The sequence below is a fragment of the Cyrtonyx montezumae genome, unplaced genomic scaffold (assembly GCF_038088225.1).
Source record: "Cyrtonyx montezumae isolate F1298 unplaced genomic scaffold, pur_monq_1.0 scaffold_3, whole genome shotgun sequence".
NCBI lineage: Eukaryota > Metazoa > Chordata > Aves > Galliformes > Odontophoridae > Cyrtonyx > Cyrtonyx montezumae.
The window spans coordinates 94421807-94443153 of NW_027072034.1; the positions used below are offsets into that span (position 1 = coordinate 94421807).

General features: G+C 36.2%; 1 protein-coding gene across 5 annotated transcripts in view; it reads left to right on the forward strand.

Annotated features, from left to right (window-relative positions):
* The window catches only part of PACSIN2 (protein kinase C and casein kinase substrate in neurons 2), a 59230-nt gene extending 40948 nt beyond the window's left edge, over positions 1-18282 (forward strand). For 3 of the 5 annotated variants that reach the window (XM_065742472.1, XM_065742473.1, XM_065742475.1), the window contains 9 exons: positions 3313-3469; positions 4219-4454; positions 5070-5225; positions 6212-6387; positions 7861-7981; positions 10040-10164; positions 10740-10856; positions 11776-11972; positions 16156-18282. In XM_065742472.1, the coding sequence (XP_065598544.1) occupies positions 3313-3469; positions 4219-4454; positions 5070-5225; positions 6212-6387; positions 7861-7981; positions 10040-10164; positions 10740-10856; positions 11776-11972; positions 16156-16268 (1398 nt within the window). In that variant the 3' untranslated portion in view covers positions 16269-18282. The remainder of the gene's footprint in view (positions 1-3312; positions 3470-4218; positions 4455-5069; positions 5226-6211; positions 6388-7860; positions 7982-10039; positions 10165-10739; positions 10857-11775; positions 11973-16155) is intronic. The other 2 variants (XM_065742476.1, XM_065742477.1) reach the window with 2 other exon arrangements.
* The last annotated feature ends 3065 nt before the right edge of the window (positions 18283-21347 follow it).

Below are 21347 nucleotides of genomic sequence, written 5' to 3' on the forward strand. Positions count from 1 at the left end.
AAAGAAAGGAACCTTGTCTGAAAAGACAAAGGATGGGTGATCTTACAGCATCAGAGCCAACATTCTAAGTCTGGAGACTTAACTAAATTTGACATAAATCATTTTAGTTTTAGTATGATAAATAAATTTTAAATGCTTGCTCAAGGAACTTTGTTTATGAAGAATGAATTTATTTAGTGACTAAGAGTCAGGATCTGAGAACTATGTTTTAAAAATGCTAAATGCCACGTATATGATTTACATTCAGTGTCCTGTAACAAATTATAGAAAAATGCTTTGTTTCCAAAACTTCATGGGGCATGAAAATTGAATGTGATGTCTAATATGATTTATGAAACAGTAGTTTGAACCAACTTATTTGGTGTTTGGTTTGAAAAATATTACAAATGACTTTCTTTGGAATACAAGGTTGTTATTCTCTAGTATTGTAGGCCTTATTCTTGTTCTATACTATAATGCTAGTTCCTTCAGTCCTCTTCAGCTAAAGGGAGGTGGTGTGGGTGAGTCTTTTCTGGTCAGCATGTGACAGAAGGCTGAGGAGTGAGTTAGGCTGTGATAGGCGAGTTGAATTCTGTTCTTTGAATGCTGCCTGAGACTTGACAACTGCTAGATATTACTGTGTGGGCCGGATTTGCTCAGACGACTCAAAATGAAAACATTAAAAATACCACAAGGCAGCCAGCATCAATTCACTGTTAGCATAGAAAATGCTAATTTAGTAGTGAAAATTTATGAAAGGAAATGTTCTTGCTTGAGACATAAATCCCTGAGCATGTAACTAGACACTCAAATTGATGCTAGTATAAGGCTTTCAGTAGTTGTGCCAAATGTAACCTGTTTTAAGCCTGCTTGGCTGTGAACCTACAGCCCGAGTAATTTTGAGCACGTGAATAATTTTGTCCTCCTGTCACAAACGTTAGCAATGTTCTTTCAGGTACTTAATTTTCTTAATGCTTGGATTATATGGGGTCTGCTCCAAAAGTAATGCCACCCATTTTATTATTTTGGCTCACAATATCAGAGGCAGCTGTTGGTGTTATGGCAGTAGGGGTTGAACTTTGCTGCCAGTATTCAATTACATTTTGTTGTGTGACAGATGGCAGCAGAGGGGCAGTGTGACAGAATAGCATCAATGGATGTGAGCACAGTGAGGCAGTGGGTGGTGTGTTTCAGCAGTGGTGGCAGTAGCCGTGAGTCACCTCTACTGGTATAGATTTTAAGAGTGTGACATGTGACACTTGTTTATTGCTGCTGAAAATGCACGGTGGTGACTGTATGTAATGTATGTATGTAATGGTGGTGACTGTAGAAAAAGAAAGTTTTGTGGTTAGGAATGTGTTCTATCAATTATTGTGCTCTTTGTATCTGTTATAGTTTCCATGGAAATAAATGGGAGACATTACTTTTGGAGCAACCTACATACATTTCTATGATCTTTGTTACCATGTGCTGTTAGTCTGAAACTACTTATTTCTCATTTTCAGTATTTGCCCTGAAAGTAAGAGGTTACCTTTTAGACTTTCCTTATTAATAGATGAAGTCTGTTTGGACATGAATGCAGTGTCTGTCTGATTTTGATGCCTGTTTCTTTGCATTGCTGATAACTTCTTCCCTTGCATTGTTTTATGTCTCAGTCTTTAACCTCCTGCTTCTAAAGGGGGTACTTTTTGATGAGTAGGACAAATAGTGGCTGATGACTTCAGTGACTTTACTTAGATGATACCTGAGTTTCTTAGATCTATTGAAGTGGATGTAGTCTAAAAACACTCAAATTAATGCTTTGAGGACAGTGTCTTAAGTGGATCGTCTTCTCATCATTCACTTTGTTGTTTGCTTGGTTGACCCTGAATTGTCAACTTATTTTTGGCCAACATTCATCTTTATTTATCAGAATAGTCATTGATGAAGTCCCACTTATTTTTTCCAGAACTTAATATAGTTTTTTCTTCTTTTAAGAGTATTAAAATATTTCCCTTTGTGCTCTGAGGAGCTTTTCTGAAGCAGATGGTTTGCGTGTACATCTGCTGACAAAATTACGAATAAATTCGAACCGGGAAGTTGGATGGCCTCCCACATTTTAAGATGCAATTAGTGTAAAAATGACAAATGTGCTTTAAGTATTTGAATGGTTGGCCTACTACTTTACAGCTTTATTTTTATTTTTATTTTTTAGTCAGGTGGTTAGGGCTGATAAGAAGTTGACTGTAATACTTAATAGGCCATGCGAATTCTGTTACCTGAGTTTTTATGTCTTGTTTAATGTTTACAAGTAAAGTCAACCTGACTGACCTTGAAACTAGTGGAAATACTAGTTTGGCAGCTGTATCAGGCTTTTTCTTCACCTTCCACCTCCCCCCCCCCCCCCCCCGGCCTTTACTTAGATTGGCTGTTTAATGTTGATAATACACAAAAATGAATAGGTGTTTGCTTAGATTATGAATGTTCATACATTTTTTCCATATCTCATCCCTCTGTAGCTTGTACATGGAGCCCTTGTTTTTTTCTCTCCAAGGTTTTTCATTTATGCTAGGGATGGTAACTTCTGTGTCTTTATCAGCATTGAGCCCAGATTAAATTCTAGAGTATACTTTTGAACTAATTGCAACCTAGCTTGTCAGCACTGAGCACAGCTGTAATAAGAGGCTGCTTCTGATCTCTGCTGGATATACAGTGGATGTGTTTTTTCTATACTGCATTCTTAGAAAACCAAAGCTCTAATGTTTGATGTAGATTTTACAACGCTCCTTCCTATGTTGTTGCAGTTTTATTAATCTTTTAATTAAACAATATGAAATTAGGGTACTCGGTAATAAATAAATCTTTCCTTCTTCAGTGCTTGTGTCAAGTATTTTGACTATGTAAAACATTGCCAAGCAGTAATAATGCAGAACAATATAGCTTAATAACTATTGTGACAATTACCTATGCCTACACTGCAGGGCTAATAACACATAGATTTTGTAATGCTGTTTTTGCATTGCTGACTGAACTGTCTGTCTACTGCATGGCAAGCTTGCTTTTTTAATAACTTTTTTGTTTCTTTAACAGGAGAACTTGTCACTTCTGTGCTTTTCTCTCAGGGAACTGCCAGCATGTTCTATGCCAGCATCTTCCATGCAGATCATACTATAATTTATTTCTAATATCTTATATAAGTTAGCATTCACTATTTTCAGTTATTCTTAAAGCCTATAACTGATGAATTCCTGATAGCAGATGAACTTTCTTATACTGTTGCTGTATGTGTATTAGAGACTTATTTTGCTTTTAGGCGTTTCAAGCAGGAATTGCTAAGTGTTTGTTTCTTTATAGGTTGGAAATTACAAGCGGACAGTAAAGCGAATTGATGATGGTCACAGACTTTGCAATGATCTCATGAATTGTATTCATGAGCGTGCACGGATAGAAAAGGTCTATGCTCAGCAACTTACAGAATGGGCAAAAAGATGGAAACAGCTTGTGGAAAAAGGTAATACATCCTTATTTTTAACTTTGAACGCTTTCTGAATAGAAAAAAAAGTGTAATGTTTTTGGTAAGTTGAAAGTAGAAATGCTTAGCTTAAATGGAACCTTTGCATGTGGCTCAGTGTATAACGTGAGTCTTTCAAAGATCAAGCTTTCCTTGATTAAGACAAAGCAAAACAAACCGACAAAACTTAGCTCCTTTTGTTATTTGCTTGTTTCTTGTGGAAGCAGATGAATCTTGCCTCCACTGTCAATGTATCCAAATAAATTCAGTTTTACAGATTTGCTGTTTCTGGGTAAATAATAATGGTAGAGAGCACACTGTTTGAAGAGTGTTTGTCTGAAAAGGGATCAGTGATTGTTGGAGAGCCAGTAATGGAAAATCAGCATTTTAATGAAAGGTTGATCTGGTACCGTTTAATATTTTGAGTTAGCTTTTCTTTTCCTGGTTGTCCATGCTTCAAAAAGTGTGTTGACAAATTGAAGCCAATTCAAAGAGAAGCTAATAGATTTAATATTGGGAATCGCGGTGTAGGGAAATACAGGCCAGAATAAATGAGTATTATTTAAGTATTACTTTAATTTGTTATTCTAAATTTGTCTTTTAAAAAATTCCCATTTCTAGATTTGCATAATTATCTGGGAATTCTTATTTAGAAATGAATATAAGTGAATGGCTTCAGGTAGTTTCTTGGGAATATAAGTTCCATGTGGGTGATGGTTATTGAGAATGATACTTTTTGTTGTGTTTAGGCCCACAGTATGGAACAGTAGAAAGGGCTTGGTGTGCTTTTATGTCAGAAGCTGAAAAAGTGAGTGAACTACATCTAGAAGTAAAAGGTTCACTGATGAATGAAGACTTTGAAAAAATCAAGAACTGGCAGAAGGAAGCCTTTCATAAGCAAATGATGGGAGGATTTAAGGAAACCAAAGAAGCAGAAGATGGATTTAGGAAAGCTCAGAAACCCTGGGCAAAAAAGCTGAAAGAGGTACAGCAGTAGACTATGTATTAGATATCCTGTGTTACAATATATTAATGTCTCAGATCTCTGTAAGGGAGTAAACTCCCTATTTTATCTGCTGGACCCTCCTTTCTCAAAAAGATCTCTTCCTTTCTGTCCTCTTCTGAAATTAAACATTTTCTTTTGGTCTCTCTTTAATCTTGGTGGCTTCAGTGAAAATCTGGAAAAGGTGGAATTTAAGTTATTTCAATAATATATCCCATGCATTGAGAAGTTATGAATGATCAGGGGAAAACTGATAGTGAATTTTCTCCTTGTCATGCAATGTTATACTTAAATAAAAGGTTTGTAGAAGGGGAGCAGAGGAACATGGGCATGAGGAAAAATTATACTCAAGACTTCCTATAAATCTTTCTTGAGTCTTTCTTCACTTCTCTAAGCCTGTATAAGTGATATTTCTTCTGTGGTGAAATACACTGATTTCAAATCAGTGCATTAATTTCCTTACATTGATTATTGTTCATTCCTCGGTCTAAATAAAATGTTTACCAAAAAGCAAACAAAACAAAAAACTTTCTGAAGCAAAACCTCATTATTGTTTTATGAAATGTCACAGATGTAGAGATTCAAATCTTTTTTTAGGTGGAAGCTGCAAAGAAGGCATACCATGCAGCCTGTAAGGAGGAGAAACTGGCTATATCCAGAGAGACAAATAGCAAAGCTGATCCAGCACTGAATCCTGAACAACTCAAGAAATTACAAGACAAAGTGGAGAGAAGTAAACAAGATGTACTAAAGGTATGACTAATATATAGCTTGTCCATATCTAAGCTTTTGTTGTTGTTTTTTTTCCTGCTGAATGTACTGTGGACTGCAGAGCAGCTTACTTTATGTTCCTATGCCATAATTTGGGATTTTTGCCAAAGCGTGTCATTGCTACGTTCTTTCGAGAAGAACAGGTAATAGAAACTTTATTTTACTTAAGTACTTTGAGTAGGGAAAGAAATAGAATAGTACAAGAGTTCTTCATATTTGGTAGTGAGGACTGAGTTACCTTGTTTGAGAGACTGTTTGATAGATGCTCAAAGCATGCTGGCACCTGAAATTGTCATCATTCCTGACTGCACAATGCACACTCTTTAAAAATTATTTACTGAAGAAACGAAGCTGATACAGTCTATTTAAATATGGTAAATGTGACTTTTTTTTTCAAAGACATTTTTTTCCCTTTGGGATGTTGCTCTGAGATCTGGAGGACCAGTGTTATGTTGGGTGGTATCTTAATATCTCTGGATTACTGCTGTAAATTAATCCAGAGTCTGAGATTCTGTCTGTTAGCTGAGCTTACTAGATTTGTGATTTCTGTTCACAGGAATCTCTGCAATGGTATGTTTTTCTGTTTGTAACAGTGGGCTATGTAAATTGCTGAAGGGGAAATGCTAACACTGAAATTATTTGGAGATCCTTAACTATGAGACTCTGTAAATGGAAAGACTACTTACTCTTATACAGAATGCCTCCTTTGTTTTTTATCTTTAGGATTACATTAACATTTTTTGTTGTTTCTGTTAAAAAGCCAGAGAGGAGGCTCAGGCATTCATTTGTAATTGTTTTGTTATTTTGTTAGGTGACTCATAATGGTCTAACAGGTACTGTGATAATTCAAAGAGAATGCTATTTGGTGTATTTTAGTCTAGGTCTTGTCTGTTATTATATTTGTGGGTCTTGTCAGACTGTAATAAAAACATTGCTAATCGATTTCCTTTCTTCTCCTTCCACCTTAGACAAAAGAAAAATATGAAAAATCACTGAAAGAATTAGATAATGCCACTCCTCAATATATGGAAAACATGGAGCAGGTATTTGAACAGTGTCAGCAGTTTGAGGAAAAACGCTTACGTTTCTTTCGAGAAGTGTTACTGGAAGTTCAAAAACACCTTGATTTGTCTAACGTTGCAAGGTAAAACTGTGCAAGACCTCAACGTTAATGCTTAATACTTTTGAGTAAAAAATAATCCATGCTTCAAGTAGCTTAGTTTAAAATCTAACTTAATTTTAATATGTTGTTCAATTGACTTAAAGTGGAATATGTGATTTCTTTGTTTTATCTAAGATCCAGTCAACATCTATCCCTAGCATTTCCTAGTCATGTTTGAAGGTACTGAATGAACTGGTAAACCCTCATTGTTGATATAAGTAGAGCGCTCCAAAAGTAATACCTCCTTTTTATTTCCATGGAAACTACGACAGCTGAAGAGCACAATGAAACACTACTTGATAGAGGAAATTCTCAGCTACAAAACACTTTTTCAACACAGTCAACACCTAGCTATGTGTTTTCACCAGTCATGAACAAGTCTGTCTGCTGCACTTATGAAAATCTACGCCAATGGTGTACCACTGCTGAAAGGCACCACCCACCACTTCACTGTGCTCACATCTGCTGTTTGGTCAGCAAGCACCAATTAATGTCAATGCCATTTTTTCTGCACAGCTGATTTCAGTGACTCCCCTTTGCTTCACACACACTTCCATGTCAGATGCCATTTTGTCAGACTGCCCCCCCACTGCCATTTATCACAGTGCAAAAAAACATAAGGGAATATTGGGTGGGAAGGTTCAGCCTCTAATGTTAATGTGTTAGGACTGGGGATCAGAATTGTATCTGCAACGTGAATTCTTTTCTATGTAATCCTTCACCGTTAAGGGAATTCTACTTAAACAGAGAAGAATTAGACTAAAAGATGAACAGACACAGCAGTGTTCGTTTATATTGCATTTGCTGTTTTGTGTAAATGGTATAGTTAATAAGATCACAGAACCTAAAACAGTAAAAGTTGTTAGTAGGTAGAAGAAATACACTAAAGTTTTGGGTTTTTTTTAACTCAATTAACTCTGCTTCATGTTGGAGACTTTTATTTTCATAATGAATTATAAGTCTCATTGGATTAAGACAGGAATTTCACAGAATCATAGAATACCCAAAGTTGGAATGGGCCCGTAAGGATCATTGAGTCCAACTCCTAGCTCCATACAGAATGCTGTAAAGTTACCACAGAAAACAGCCCTACTATCTTGTAGTAAGGCTTTTAAATTCACAAAAGTTCAAGATTGACATTTGGTAATTTAAATACATTCCAAATTAAGTACTACATGTACTGACAGCTATTTAAGGTACTTTACAGGCTAGTAGTAATCAGTCTTTAAATAAGGATGTTATTTCACTGAATTTTTTACAGGGAGTTAATAGGTCTATCCTACAGTTTTGAGAAGTCTGTCTTGTGATGGTTTTTTTCCAGTACTGTTGTGAAGCTTGAGCACTTCTTGTTTTATTTGTGTGTGTGTGTGTGTATGTATATGAATAGAATGAGACCAGGGAATTTGCCATGTTTTCTACATTTATACTAAATTTGAAGACAAATTTATTTTGCAGTTACAAAAATATCTACCGTGAACTGGAACAGAACATCAAAACTGCAGATGCTGTTGAAGACTTGCGGTGGTTCAGAGCTAATCAAGGTCCAGGGATGTCAATGAATTGGCCTCAGTTTGAGGTAAGATCGGACTATGGAAAACTCAGATTTGTTTTTCTGGTTGATTTTTTTTTTTTTTTCTTTTCCTGTTTCCTTTCTGGCATGTGCCCTTCTGATGAGACTCTTAGACTCAAGCAGCTTCTAGTGAATAATCTTGTTGTTTTACAGTTTTTTCTTTTCTTGGATTCTGTTGGGTTCCCTCAGCCTTTTTTGGAGGTGATAATATCAAACACCTATTTAAAGAGTAGAGAGGTAAAAGCTGACTTCTTAAAAACAAAAAAAAAATGAAGTTATTACTGAAGTTCTTAGTATGTGATTCTCCCTTTCAGTGTCAGAATTAAATTGGAATCTCCTTGTTGTTATTGAGTAGGTAGCAAAGATTGTTGAAATAAATATTCCAAATAAGTTCTGATAACTTAGAGGTCTTTAATTAGTTTTTCTGATACCATTATATTAAAAAAAATAAAAATAAAAATAATTAATCCTACCTTGCACCAGTTATTTTAATGCTGAATACAGTTTTCAGAGGAAAAGGGAAGCTTTTGAGTAGTGTTTTCCTAACTTAACTTACAAGAAACAAATTCCAAATTGTATCAGTGCAGAATCATACTAGCAGGGTATCAAAAGGCTGGAATTTCTGGACAGAACCATAAATTCAATCAAAATAATTTCTGGACATTCAATTAATGGAGTAGAAACATCAGTTATTGTGCATAAAGTATTTTATTTTTAACCTCATGGAAAGTGTCACTTGTTTTTAAAAATCTTAATAACTTTTGATTTTAAAGTCTAGGTAAGAATGCTTGTAGTAGTAGTCCCGCAGAATTTCTTTGCCAGAAGCACTGAACTTCAGTTACTTCTGTGTGGGGGAAATACCATCCTTTTTCATAAACATTATAATTAATACACGAAATGCTGTTGTTACTATTTTTCTAATCAAGGGTTTTTTTCATTTACATGCTACAAGGATGATGTAAGTAAAATCAAAACTCATGATCAAATGAATATGAAATGTCATTATAAACTACAAATATACCTAGGTCAGTGGTCTTTGTATTACGGTAACTCAAAAATCCGTATGTATTTGTAGGAGTTGAAAATAAAGAGTTATGTCTGAAAAGTTGGCCAGGAATCACTGAAGACTGACCACGCTACTTGTATAAAAACAACTAGTAATAGTATCTTACAAAATCTTTGTTTTCTTTTTAATAACTCAGAATTTATCTTTTGGATAGCAAACCATCTCCTGAATTAACTTCCATCATGTTTTCGGAGGTGAAATGTGTCTAAGCATAGGATATTTGCTTGCATCCAGTTTACTCTTTGTTGTCTGTTTTATATCGGTATGCAGCCTGGCTTGACTTAGAAGGTATAACTTGTTTGGGTCTCATCATGTCTGTTCATCTGCCTTCTGAAACTTCTCAGTGATTCAGAACATCAATGAGGGGATACTTAACAAATGACATCATGAGTCTTGTGAACAGTCATGTTGATATGAGCTCTTTTGGATGGTTTTTATGGACAAAATATTTGAGTGCAGTACCCTAAGGGCTCATTCACGTTCTAGGGACAGGAAACGTTATATGCAATGACTAGAAAAATGAACTCCCTTGTAGGTCAGTCCTGCAGCACTTCTTTAGAAGTAAGCTTGTATCTTGAAGTAGACTGTAATACTTCAAAAGGTAAACCTAAGATTTAATTTTAAAAAGCCAGATGTCTTGGCCTTACATGAAACAGTAAATGCTCTCAGTACAACTTTTAAAGAGTTGCACTGAGCAATTCCTTTGATTTCTCCAGGTCTCTACTGGATGTTTGATATTTTAAATCTTTTTAAGGTGTACAGAATGCTAAGCAGGGAAGTACAAGTCACTTTGGGATCTGTGAGTAGCAAAGACATGTTTGCATTGCAAAGATAGGACCTAGATGAGGGCTATAACCAAAACATTTAGAGTAACTTATCTTTACTCTAACTGTTTGTAAGTCTGTATAAATGTATGTTCTGTAACACAGTCTGACAAATTAAATGTGATAATTAGTGTGAGATTACATTTCTCAATCACTTTTTACATTCGTTGTTAGGAGTGGTCTGCAGACCTGAATCGCACTCTCAGCAGAAGAGAAAAGAAGAAAGCTTCTGATGGAGTGACTCTGACTGGTATTAATCAGACAGGAGATCAAGTTTCACAGCCTAACAAACATAGCAGGTATTTTTTTTTAGTTATTTTAGTTATTTAAGCTAACAAAATCATAGGATCAGAAAGCCACTGTACACTTAAATGTTACTTATCTGTGAGCGTTCTTACAATAGCTTTCTGCAGCTCACAAAATATTTTGGTGATTATTCTCCATTTAACTTTTGCCTCTCTGCTATGGATTATAAGAAACTAAACCCTGTAGTGAAACTGAACTGTGTTGCTGATCTGGTGGTTAGTCTGTTGCTGTTTTTCTGTCTCTAGAAACGACAGTTTATCCTTGAAATCTTAGCTTGCAAAATGTTTACCAACTTCAGTAATCTGGATGCCATTAATACATAGCTGTTAACAGCAGCTTCCTTAGAAAGTAATGGTTCTAGTTCTGGAGGCGTGTATCATATGTGAGTCTGACAGAACTTTCTTGGATCTTAAGCCACTCTTAATTGGTTTGTGTTGTTCTTTTGGTTGTTTTTTTTTTTTTTGGCTGCAGAAAGGGTCTGCTAAAAAACTACTTAGTGGGACACGAATTAGTGTTTTTACTCTTAAACAGATAGGGTCATCATAATGCTCTTTCTTTTCCAAATTAGCAGTCTTAGTGTCCAGAGTAACACAGTGCAGTCAGTACAATCAAGTTACAATCCCTTTGAAGATGAAGAAGATACTGGGAGTACTGTCAGTGAAAAGGAGGACAATAAGATCAAAAAGTTGGTGAAATGTTATTTTTAATTGTTTTTACACTTTCTCTATCCAGGATTTTCAATTTTCAGTTTCTATAGTGCTATGCTAGTTGGTGCATGAAGTCTGAGAGGTTTTGTAAGCTACACTGTAACCTAACCTGTCTTTCCTAACAGATGGCACATCTGTTGCCCTCATCTTTGGTTGACACTGTTGGGCTTTCTGGCAGTTGCTAACAGAACTGCTGTTGTTTTTTTCCTTCCTTAACAAGTCTTATAAAATGTTGATGTTTATTTTTCTAACGAAAAGGCTCCTGGAGCTTTACTCCAATATGTGTTCTTGCTGAATAAGTCTGCTTTTATGATTTCTTTTTTTTTGTTTAGGACCTTTTCAAACCACTGTTATGTTGCTTCAGTATGCCTACCTAAGGATATCACTGTCTTAAACAGCATGCGCGTACTTAACAGTAAACTCTTCTTTAAATGATCAGGTTGTCACTCTGTAATGAAGCTTTTATACTGGGGGATTGCGACGTACAAAAAGGAGTGCATAGAGAAGTGAGAGAGAGGTTCTGCAATGCAATTTAAATACCTAGTTCCTCTTATCTACTGCCTTCACAGCTTTTATCTTCCAGGAGTAAATCTCATAGATGCTACAGGTTTCTTGTTAGAGAAATTTATTGGAGTTTATAGGAAAGTTGTCTTTGATTTCTTTTTATTTTTCCCTTTTTCTTTTTACTTTTTTTTAATTTACTTTGAATATATTGTAAGAATGTGATTTTTTTTTTTCTGAATAAGGTGTTACTAGCTCAAGGTAGATAAGATAAACAGAGAGAAATTAGAAATTTTCAAAGCCAAAGCTTAAGCTTAACTAAGGAAACTGATATCTTAGGGATACTTTTAGTCTCTAAATGTAAAAGCGGAAAAGTAATTTAAAATCTGTTTTTAGTGTTAGCAGCTATGAAAAAAACCAAAGCTACCCTACAGATTGGTCTGATGAAGAGTCCAACAATCCCTTTTCTTCCACTGATGCAAATGGAGACACCAATCCATTTGATGAAGATACTTCTCCTGCAATGGAGGTGAGAGTGCGTGCACTCTATGACTATGAGGGCCAAGAGCAAGATGAACTCAGCTTTAAAGCAGGTAAGTTTACAGTGTTCAGTTAAAGCACTTTATTAAAAGGAGGAATAGGACAAATAAGGAGTTCTCTTCAGCATTTCCCTTATTTTTCTGAAGTCTCACCTGCCTGAATGTACCGCTCCACTTATAGGATCTTGTCTAACCCACACTCCTGGTAATGCTCTTTGTTACCCTGTGTTTGATAGTACTGACTTGTAATCTGTTTGGAAAGTATTGGAATGTATCTGTTTGGGATATTCTTTTTTACCATCTTGTATTTAATAAAACAGGGAGCTGCAGTTGATTACTTTTTCTCCTTTTCTTCGTTGATGACAGTAGCAGCTGCTGTTTTTAGCAGTCTACAAATGCCAGCCCTACAAAGTTGTTATTTAAAGGAAAAGACTGCAGCAATGCATCTTAAAAACAATATCTAATCAACTAATTCTTTTTTCTTGTTTAAACTGGGAGTACCCACTTTTTCGCTTCAGATTTCCTACAGTTCTAACGTGTTTTTGTTGCTCTTTTTTTGAGCTGAACACTTGGTCATGGATGGATAAATATTTTCTCCTTACATGCTCTTCAGCATAACTGTGCACAGTAGCCCCGCTGTGTTTACTGTGTTTTGTTGGCTTGCATTATATCAGGGTACACTGATTTGACATCTCCCTTCCTGAGGTGTTTTGTTTCCCTTGAGTCATTTTACTTGATTGTAGGAGTTGAGAAAATAAAACAGAGGCAGCTGACAGGAGAGACACATGTGACAGTATGTTTCCAGCCTTACAAAGTTCACAGTGTTATGATGGTTGCATAACATGAATGCTGCTGCCTTCAGTTTGGGTTAGTTCTACAAGCAGTTGTGTGCTCAATGAGTGCCTGGGCATCTTCATCTGCCCTTGAATGGGAGACTTCAAATGTTTTTCATAATCTGACCAACCCAGAGGCAGCATCCTCCATTGATGAAAGGCAAAATCTACACCTTTTGAGCTCTGGTTACAGGCAACTGTCCTGTCTTGCCTCAAACTGCACATGAAAAGCTTGCTAAATGGGAACTTCAGAATAAGATTTCATGGGTACGTTAACAAAAGCAGAGCTTCACTTTGTGCAAGTGAGATTGATTAGTTTGCCTACCTACTTCTTTCATCTTTGCTTGTCATTTGTTCCCTTCTCCTGTAATAACTAGCTAGCGCAGTTGTAGAAGACAAATAGCATTCAAGTGATGAAAGAACATCCAAGAAAACTCTTCATTCCACCTCCCCTTTAGCATTCATAAGAATTATGCTATTTCAGCTACAGCAAGTGTAGCTTATCAGTGAACTGTTAACTCTTCCATTCTGCATACGGAGAAGGGTGGTGCTCAGAACTGCATATAAATGGAAATATTTTTGTGAATAAGCAAGTCCCATAACCCTGGTGAGAGACTCTGTTCACTCTTTCCTTCTTTTTTTAATAGTAAAACTCTATACCGTTAGCTTTTCTTTGTAGACAAATAATTTGGACTTAAAAAAAAAAAAAAAAGAGAAATTGACTGGTTTATCTTATAACTTTGTTAAATTGTGCTCTGACAGAAGGATAGTAATAACTAAACATCTGGAGCTTTCACTGGAATGCACAGAATCTAAAACTACTCCATTCTTGTAGACTTTAAATGTTTTGGTTTTTTTCTTGACGGTGGATGGAAATAAGCTAATCCTCTTGAAATTTATTTATTGTACCTTTAAAGTCATTCTGGCATTCCAAAGGTTTACAGTAACAAGCCTTTCCATGGCAGTTTCCATGACAGACCGAGGCAGTGTTTATATACAAAGATGTAATGGTTAAAAACAAAGTTAGGCATTCTGTATGTTTAGTACCAGCTGTTTGACTTGTATTAAACTACATGAATGATGTGGCTCTCAATGTGAGGCCTGTAGAAATAAAGTACAAGTATGAACAGTAAGAGGTCTATGTAGACATAACTTAAAAATTGCTTATTGCCTTTGAAGGAAGAGCTTTAAAGTACATTATATCACCAAATCATGATTTTATCAATCAGAAGAAAGGGATCATGCTAGGCTATGAACCCCTTTACAGGAGAATTACAGAATGGCTGCAGTCAAACATGCAGGTTTTTTTAGACGTAAGTATTGGAGTAACTAGGTTTACCCTGAATGTACAATAGACTGGGTCAGGCAGGAGCCAGTCTGAAAAGTCTTCTATTCCCACGTTCCTCTGCAGACTATGCCTAGATTCCTGAGCAGCTGTCAGCAGGGGATTAATGCATGTTAGGGATCTGTTTTAAGGTATGAGGATATTTTCCAATGGAATTTTCTTGGGTGTTCAGAGCATTTGCCTACAGAACTTTGGTGATCACTTCTAGCCACATGCTGCAATACATAGGCTTTGTGCAGTGTCCATCAAATGTCCACCAAAAAATCTTTTTTTAAGACTTGAAACTTGCCTTTTTATTAGTGGAATACTTTATACATCTTTGTTTGTTTGTTTCTTTGTTGTTGTTGCTTTTCCTTTCCAAAGAGAAGGAATAAATTTACCCATATCTTATGAGAAGTTTTATAATCATACTACTGTGGGGGATATAACCATCTAGTATATGTCTAGTTCTTTGCCATGGCTGAGAATAAATAGCTACAGTAAAAGTAGAACAGGCAGTGTTGTCAAAATGTGTTAGTATACATGCTATCTTTGTTGCAATTGTAGAGACTGTTTCTGTTACCCTGTTGTACATGTAATTGTCAAGAGTGAATAATACTTATATAGACCTCCAAGGTCACTGGTTAAGAATCTTTCATAAGCCAAGTATTTGTTCATAAGTTTATTTTATTTTTTGCAAACTAGAACCACAGAATTGTAGGGTTTGAAAAGGAACTCTGGAGATCAGGTCCAACCCTTCTGCCGAAGGAGGTTCTGTACAGTAAGTTGCCCAGGAAAGGTCCAGGTGGATTTCAAACGTCTCTTGAGAAGGAGACTCCTCAACTTCCCTGGGCAGCCTGTTCTAGTGCTCTGTCATCCTCACAGTAAAGAAATTCTTCCTCATGGTTGTACTGAAGTTCTGATGTTCCAGTTTTTGCCTGTTGCTGCTTGTTCTGTCAATGCACACTACAGAAGAGAGCCTGGCTCCACCCACTTGACTTGTGCACTTTAGGTGTTTATAAACAATGATGAGATCATCTTACAGTCTTCTCCTGAGGGCTCCTGGCATGGCTGAGTGTCCCAGGTCTCTCAGCTATTCTTCATACAGGAGATATTCCAGGCCCTTAAAGCCATCTTCGTGCCCCTCCACTACACTTTCTTTAGGATAACCCATCTTTTTAAAACTGAGGAGCTCAGAACTGGACACAGTAATCAGGTGTGGCCTCACTAGGGCAGAGTCGAGTGGGAGAATCACCTCCTTTGACCTGCTGGCCGTGTTCTTTTAAAGGCACCCCAGAATGCCATTGGCCTTCTTTGTCACAAAGGCATGTTGCTGGCTCATGGCCAACCTGTTGTCTACCAGGACCCCTAAGTCTTTCTCTGCAGATGAAGCCTTAACCTTTTTTATAACTGAGTGCAACTATAGAAGACGCGTTATGAGGCTTGTTCCATTTCTACCAAACAATATATAGTGTCTAGGCTGGTTTTTGCTCTTCTCAATATACTAAGACTTCTTTAATGCTTTCTGTATTTATAACCATATAGTCCTAGTTACATGGGAGAAGAGGCTGACTCCCACCTCACCATAACCTCCCTTCAGGTAGTTGTAGAGAACAATAAGATCTCCCCTGAGTCTCTCCTCTCCAGTCTGAACAATTCCAGCTCCCTCCCTCAGCCACTCCTCATAAAGCCTATCCTCCAGACCACTCACTGACTATCTTTTGTTATAAACAAGCCTTTGATCCTTTAATGAAATAACACCATATATAAGCTAAACTGGCATTCGTTTTGTTTAAAATGCTATTTGTCCCCTTTTGAAATGCTGGTAGTGTGATATTTTTGTTCCAAAGTAACTCCTTTCTCACTGTTTTGCTGACATTGAGAGGTCTTTCATCCTATTTGTAAATCTGTAAGTGTTATTAGTATCAAAAGCATGAAGAGCAGAGATGAGAGGCTTTCTGCTGGGAGCTGGTGTGGGCAAGGGAAGAAGAGTAGACACACAGCGAGTTGTCCTGTTAGCTTTCTGTTGTTATTACTTAAAAGGTTACAGATTTGTTAACAATGCTCCTTCTTTTTGCAGGAGATGAGTTAACTAAGATGGAGAATGAAGATGAACAGGGCTGGTGCAAAGGACGTCTGGACAACGGACAAGTTGGTTTATACCCAGCAAACTATGTAGAACCAATCCAGTGACAAAGGACAAAGTTATTAAAGAAGTGTTACAAAAGTTCTGCAGCCTTGTACAGTATATATTTAAACCGAGAGGAAGCTGAATGATGTATAGAGTGTATATATTTTCATGAAAAGGAGAGAGAGTTCAATACTGAAATTGCGGTGATTTAAAGATGAGAATAATTTCATGTGGTTTCCACAACTTGTGCACAATGCAAATGAAAGGGGTTAGGTGGAAAAAATAGTGATAGGAAATACTTTTTAAGCTTTTTCTTCCCACGTGGTCTGTTATTGTGACTCTTAAACGTTTTTGCTTTTTATGTGCTTGTTCCTCATCCTACCTGAGGTATGTGGCTTATGCTGACTTTCGTTTAATCAGTTATTTTAAGTGACCTTCTTTAACTTGCAACTTGAATTTTTAAAATTATTATAGTTAATTTTCTATTTGTTCTTAGCAATGTCTGAAAGATGCAGTATTTTTTTATTTAAATGCTATGTAGGTAAGCATCTTTTTATATGCTTGATCATATAATACTTAAATTATGACATAGATTTAGTCATGAGTTGACTGAATGAAAACTCTTTCCATGTTGTAGTAATCTTTCAATGTTGTCAGCATGGCTTGAAGTTGTAAAACAGATATATTTAATAACTATCTGTTACAGAAGGTTATTTGTAGCAGAGATATCTGCAGGTTGGGATTCTGTTATAAATGTTGTTTATATGGTTTGGCACTTAAAATGTGTTTTCCTTGTAGATCTCTTAAGTAGCCCTCTATAAACAAAAAGATAAATCATACATAAGCCCCGGAATACTGGCTATTTGCAGCACATGTGTGCAGGAAAAAAATTATCCTTCTATCTGCTAATTATTATTTTGGTGATTTGAAATGTTAAATCTGTGAAGACTAATTTTTTTTTGTTTGTTTTGAACAAAGATTGTAAAATAGACTAAAATGCTTTTTATTAAGAGGCTATCTGTTGTGTATATGTACATACAATTTGATATTCCAAAGTATAAAGAGCATGGCTATTAGTTATCAAACCTTTTCTTGTGGATAAGATTTAGATTCTAAGAGTTTAAATTATAGGTATATTTAAATCTGCTTTCTTGCCATATTCATTACTGTACTATAGACAAAAATGTTCTGTGATTAGATTTTCAGAAGTACAGAAAACACACTAACGTACTCAAAATCCGTCATGTGGATAAATCTGTGGGTCAACATATAAACTAGCATTTAGTCCTGACATGGATTATTGTAGCAGAACACTGTAAAAACTGCATTTGTTTGCAATTACAACCCGGTCATCTGTAACGGTGCCAAATAGTATGCATTTGTGACATTTAAAACCAGGTTGTAAATTACAGCAGATTTGTGTTTAAAAAAGAAAAATCAAGTATCAGGTGAGTAGATATGCTACTTTAGGAAGCTACACTGTAATGAAGCTAACAAATCTGTTTTGAGGTAACTATTAAACACTGTTGGTAGTTTGGGATTTTATCGTTTGCTTTTCAAGTTTATAGATATGCTTAGTCATAACGTTCAATGAATTAATGCGTGCAAGCTCTGAAAGTGGATATGTATGTCTGTCAAGAAAAACTTAACATAATTATTCATTCACAGAATGGTTACTAAATCTGTCAGGAATTACTGCTTTGGGTCTCCATATTGTAATATGTTTTAGAAAACAATAAAATCTGTTAATCTCTTAAATACACAAATGCACTTCATCTTGCAGTGTATGTAAAAATATTCTTGTAAAGCAAATAGTCAGAACATTTGATTGCAATTCAAGATGACAAAATCTGTATTATCTAAAACAGCCATGAAGATAGATATATCATCAGTTGCACTGTGCTGTTTAGGCATAGTGCACAACAACAGCTCTTAGCAAGACACTGCAGCGAAATGCTTATGGAAGAAGAGGAGGTTCATGACTTCTGTGGGTATGCAGAATGTACTACGAGGGTGCTTTCCATGGTATACCCAAATTTGATACAGATTGTATGAACAACTAAAGTTTGTTTTGTGGTATCTGAGTCTCTTCTGCCTTCTGTGAGAGAGGTGTTTTTGTTTTTTGGTTTTCTTTCTTGCTAACTGCTAGCAATTTACATCGTAGTGCTCATGATTGCCAGCCAGAAGTTTGATCTTGTCTCTCACATCCATGTTTTTTAATCTAAATAATCTAGTTATTTATGGCTGGGTTTCAAATTTAGTGAAGTAACCATAGAATCTTAGTGGAAGTAACCACAGGAGATCTCTAGTCCAGTGTCTGATTTTTAAAGCACAGTCAACTCTGCACTCAGACTAGGCTGCTCAAGTCTTTCGAGCTGGTCTGAAAAACTTACAAAGGCTGAATGTAATGAGGCTTCCTCACCTCTCCCTTCAAGCAGTTATGCTTAATTATCACTATAATTCTGTTCTTTCTCCCCTGGCTTTACCTGCAGTTGGAACCTGTCCTATTGCAGGACACCACTGTGTCTTGTTCTGCTGTGCTTGATGGATCCTGGCTGGTGTCTTGGTAGCCTCCACATGGCTGCTGGAAGGCTGTTCTTGGGCCCTCAGAATCATCTCTTCTCCAGGCTGAACAACTTCTGTTTCCTCAGCCTCTCCTCACAAAGCAAGTGTTTCACCACCCCCATCCCCCAATTTGTCAAAAGAGTCTTTTTGAGAAAAATAGTAGGCTATTTAATTAGAAAATGTGTAAAGATAAGTAACTCCTTCTGTATAGTCCAAACCTATATTAATTTTTTTAATTTGTTGCTTCTGAGGCTTTGGAAACTTGACACAAAAATTTTAAGCACGTTTTTTCCTCAGAGTGCTAATTTACTTGTAAGCTACAATATAAAATTATAGATACAAATTTGGTACACATGTACAAGATTGTTAAAGCAAAGCTATGCCCTCAATATAACCACATTGTCACACAATATCTTAGTATAACAATCCAATCCATTGCTATTATCTCTTGCTGAGATGTCTGTGGAGTTGGCCTGATGTACTAGAACTGTTTTTGCCATAGCTGAGCTGTTTGTTTTTTTGTTACTTTTTTCCAAATAAGCATTTATTCATAACAATTGCAAAGAAGAAAAATGGGCTTCACAGTTGGTGATAAGTAGAAACACTGAGTCTTCTAAGGCACTGTGGACAGATTAAATGGTTGTGTACTGATCTGATATGATGTGGGTGATTTTAAAATAAAATAGCTGTATATATTATTGTAAAACAAAAGAGAAAGTGGAAGAAAATGGAAAATGATGTACTGAAGGTTGGATGTCCAGCAGCAATACCTCCTGTTCTACATGTGCATCTATTATTTTTAAAAATTAACTTTGAGGTTACACAGCCATCTTATCTTTCTCTCACCTTTCTGGTTTGGCAGTTACTTTTTTACCTCAGAATATCAGAGAGCTTGCTAATTGCAATTTTTAGAAGGAATCTACAGAGCCTGCTCCTGAAATGTGAGAGTGAGATATTTCTGATAATGTAGGATACTTTGACTTACTCATTTTTGAATTATAATGTAAAGAGCGTAAGAAAGGTCACGTGGTGATTACTGCAGTAGACAGTAGCTTCAGTGTTTGACATCTAACAGTTGACCTGTCATTTTCAGCCTGCTTTACCTCCTTTCTCCTGTTAGAAATTCAAATTTCTGCGTGATACGACATTAATCCTCTAGTATGAATTTTCAGAAATACCACAGAAGGTTCTTGAACCTCCCGTTCAGATAATACCTTTGTGCACCTGAAGTTTTACTGAACACTGTTCACGTTTCAGAGGGTGTAACAACCTCTTTTCTGCAGCGAAGACTGACTAGTAGGTTAGATGAAATCTCTGCCGGTAGCACACTGTGTGTGCCTTGGGAAGGGACGAGAGATAAGACAACCTACAATGATGCTTCAGCCACAATATTTAAAGCTGTCAGTGATCTGTTTCTTTTGTTCTATGAAATAAGGAAAACTTACTTTGAATGTTCTGTTCATTGCTTTATCATTGCTTTTTGAAGTAGGTCAGAAAAGCGGCCCTGTGGTTAGTTCCAAAAGGACAACCAGTAGTTCTCTTTCTTGCAGCAGCTAATGGTAACCCCATTAGACAAGTGCAGACTGTATTTTTATTTTGCATTTGACTCTGAAATTTACTTGCTGCTTTATTACCTAGTTAGTATTATACAAGGTATTTCTACTGTTTTAGTTTGTTTGCTTTTTTTTTTACTTCTGTTCACGTAAGTAGTTCAATATCAATAAACCACTACCTTTCTAGTTCTCTTTTCACAGATAAATATACAAATTGCGTGTCTAAGCATGAGTCCTCTGAACAACACACTGGTAACCTCCCACTGCTATGGTAGTCAGTGCCTGATTTGTTAAATTATCATTTCCTATTTTAAAGGCAACTTATTTAGTTTTTTATGAGGGACATTAACAAGAACATTTTGAAGATCAAGTTACCTGTTACCTCAGCTAGATCACTTCTGCATGACCCATGAAGCTTTAACTCAATGAAGTAGCGACCATATTAATTGTGAAGTAACGGTGTATTATGATATAGATATTTCTAGAAACCTGAAGCAGAAGATGCAGAAATTTGATCGCCCTGCCAAAGATTAAATGCTATCATGTGGCCAATATAGATAGGATCTGCAGTGGGATGCTGCTTCTTGTGACTTTGCACATCTCCTGCATTCCTAATGCAAACAGGTTTACGGAAGCACAAATGAATATTGTCTATGCAGTGGACTTGTCTGAAAATTACGTCATTGTAACTTTTTGGCTTTGTACTGGACAATACTGTTGAGGTGGACTACTTTCAAGATCATAAAGCTCCAAGAAACCTCACCTGTGTGACGAAGTGGTTATGCTTCTTGATGTTATCAATACAAACAATACATTATTACTAAATAAAAGTATATTATTGATATATTGAACTGGTTTCAACTGGCTTTAAATGTCATTTAACACTTATTTCCATATTGTGGGAGTAGATGTTTGGATGCTAGATCTTTCTGCTCCAAAGAGAAGATTTTCTGGATGGATTATGTATTATGGAATGATGTGTGTCTGGGACCATATTGTGTCATTGAGGATACCATTTGCAAG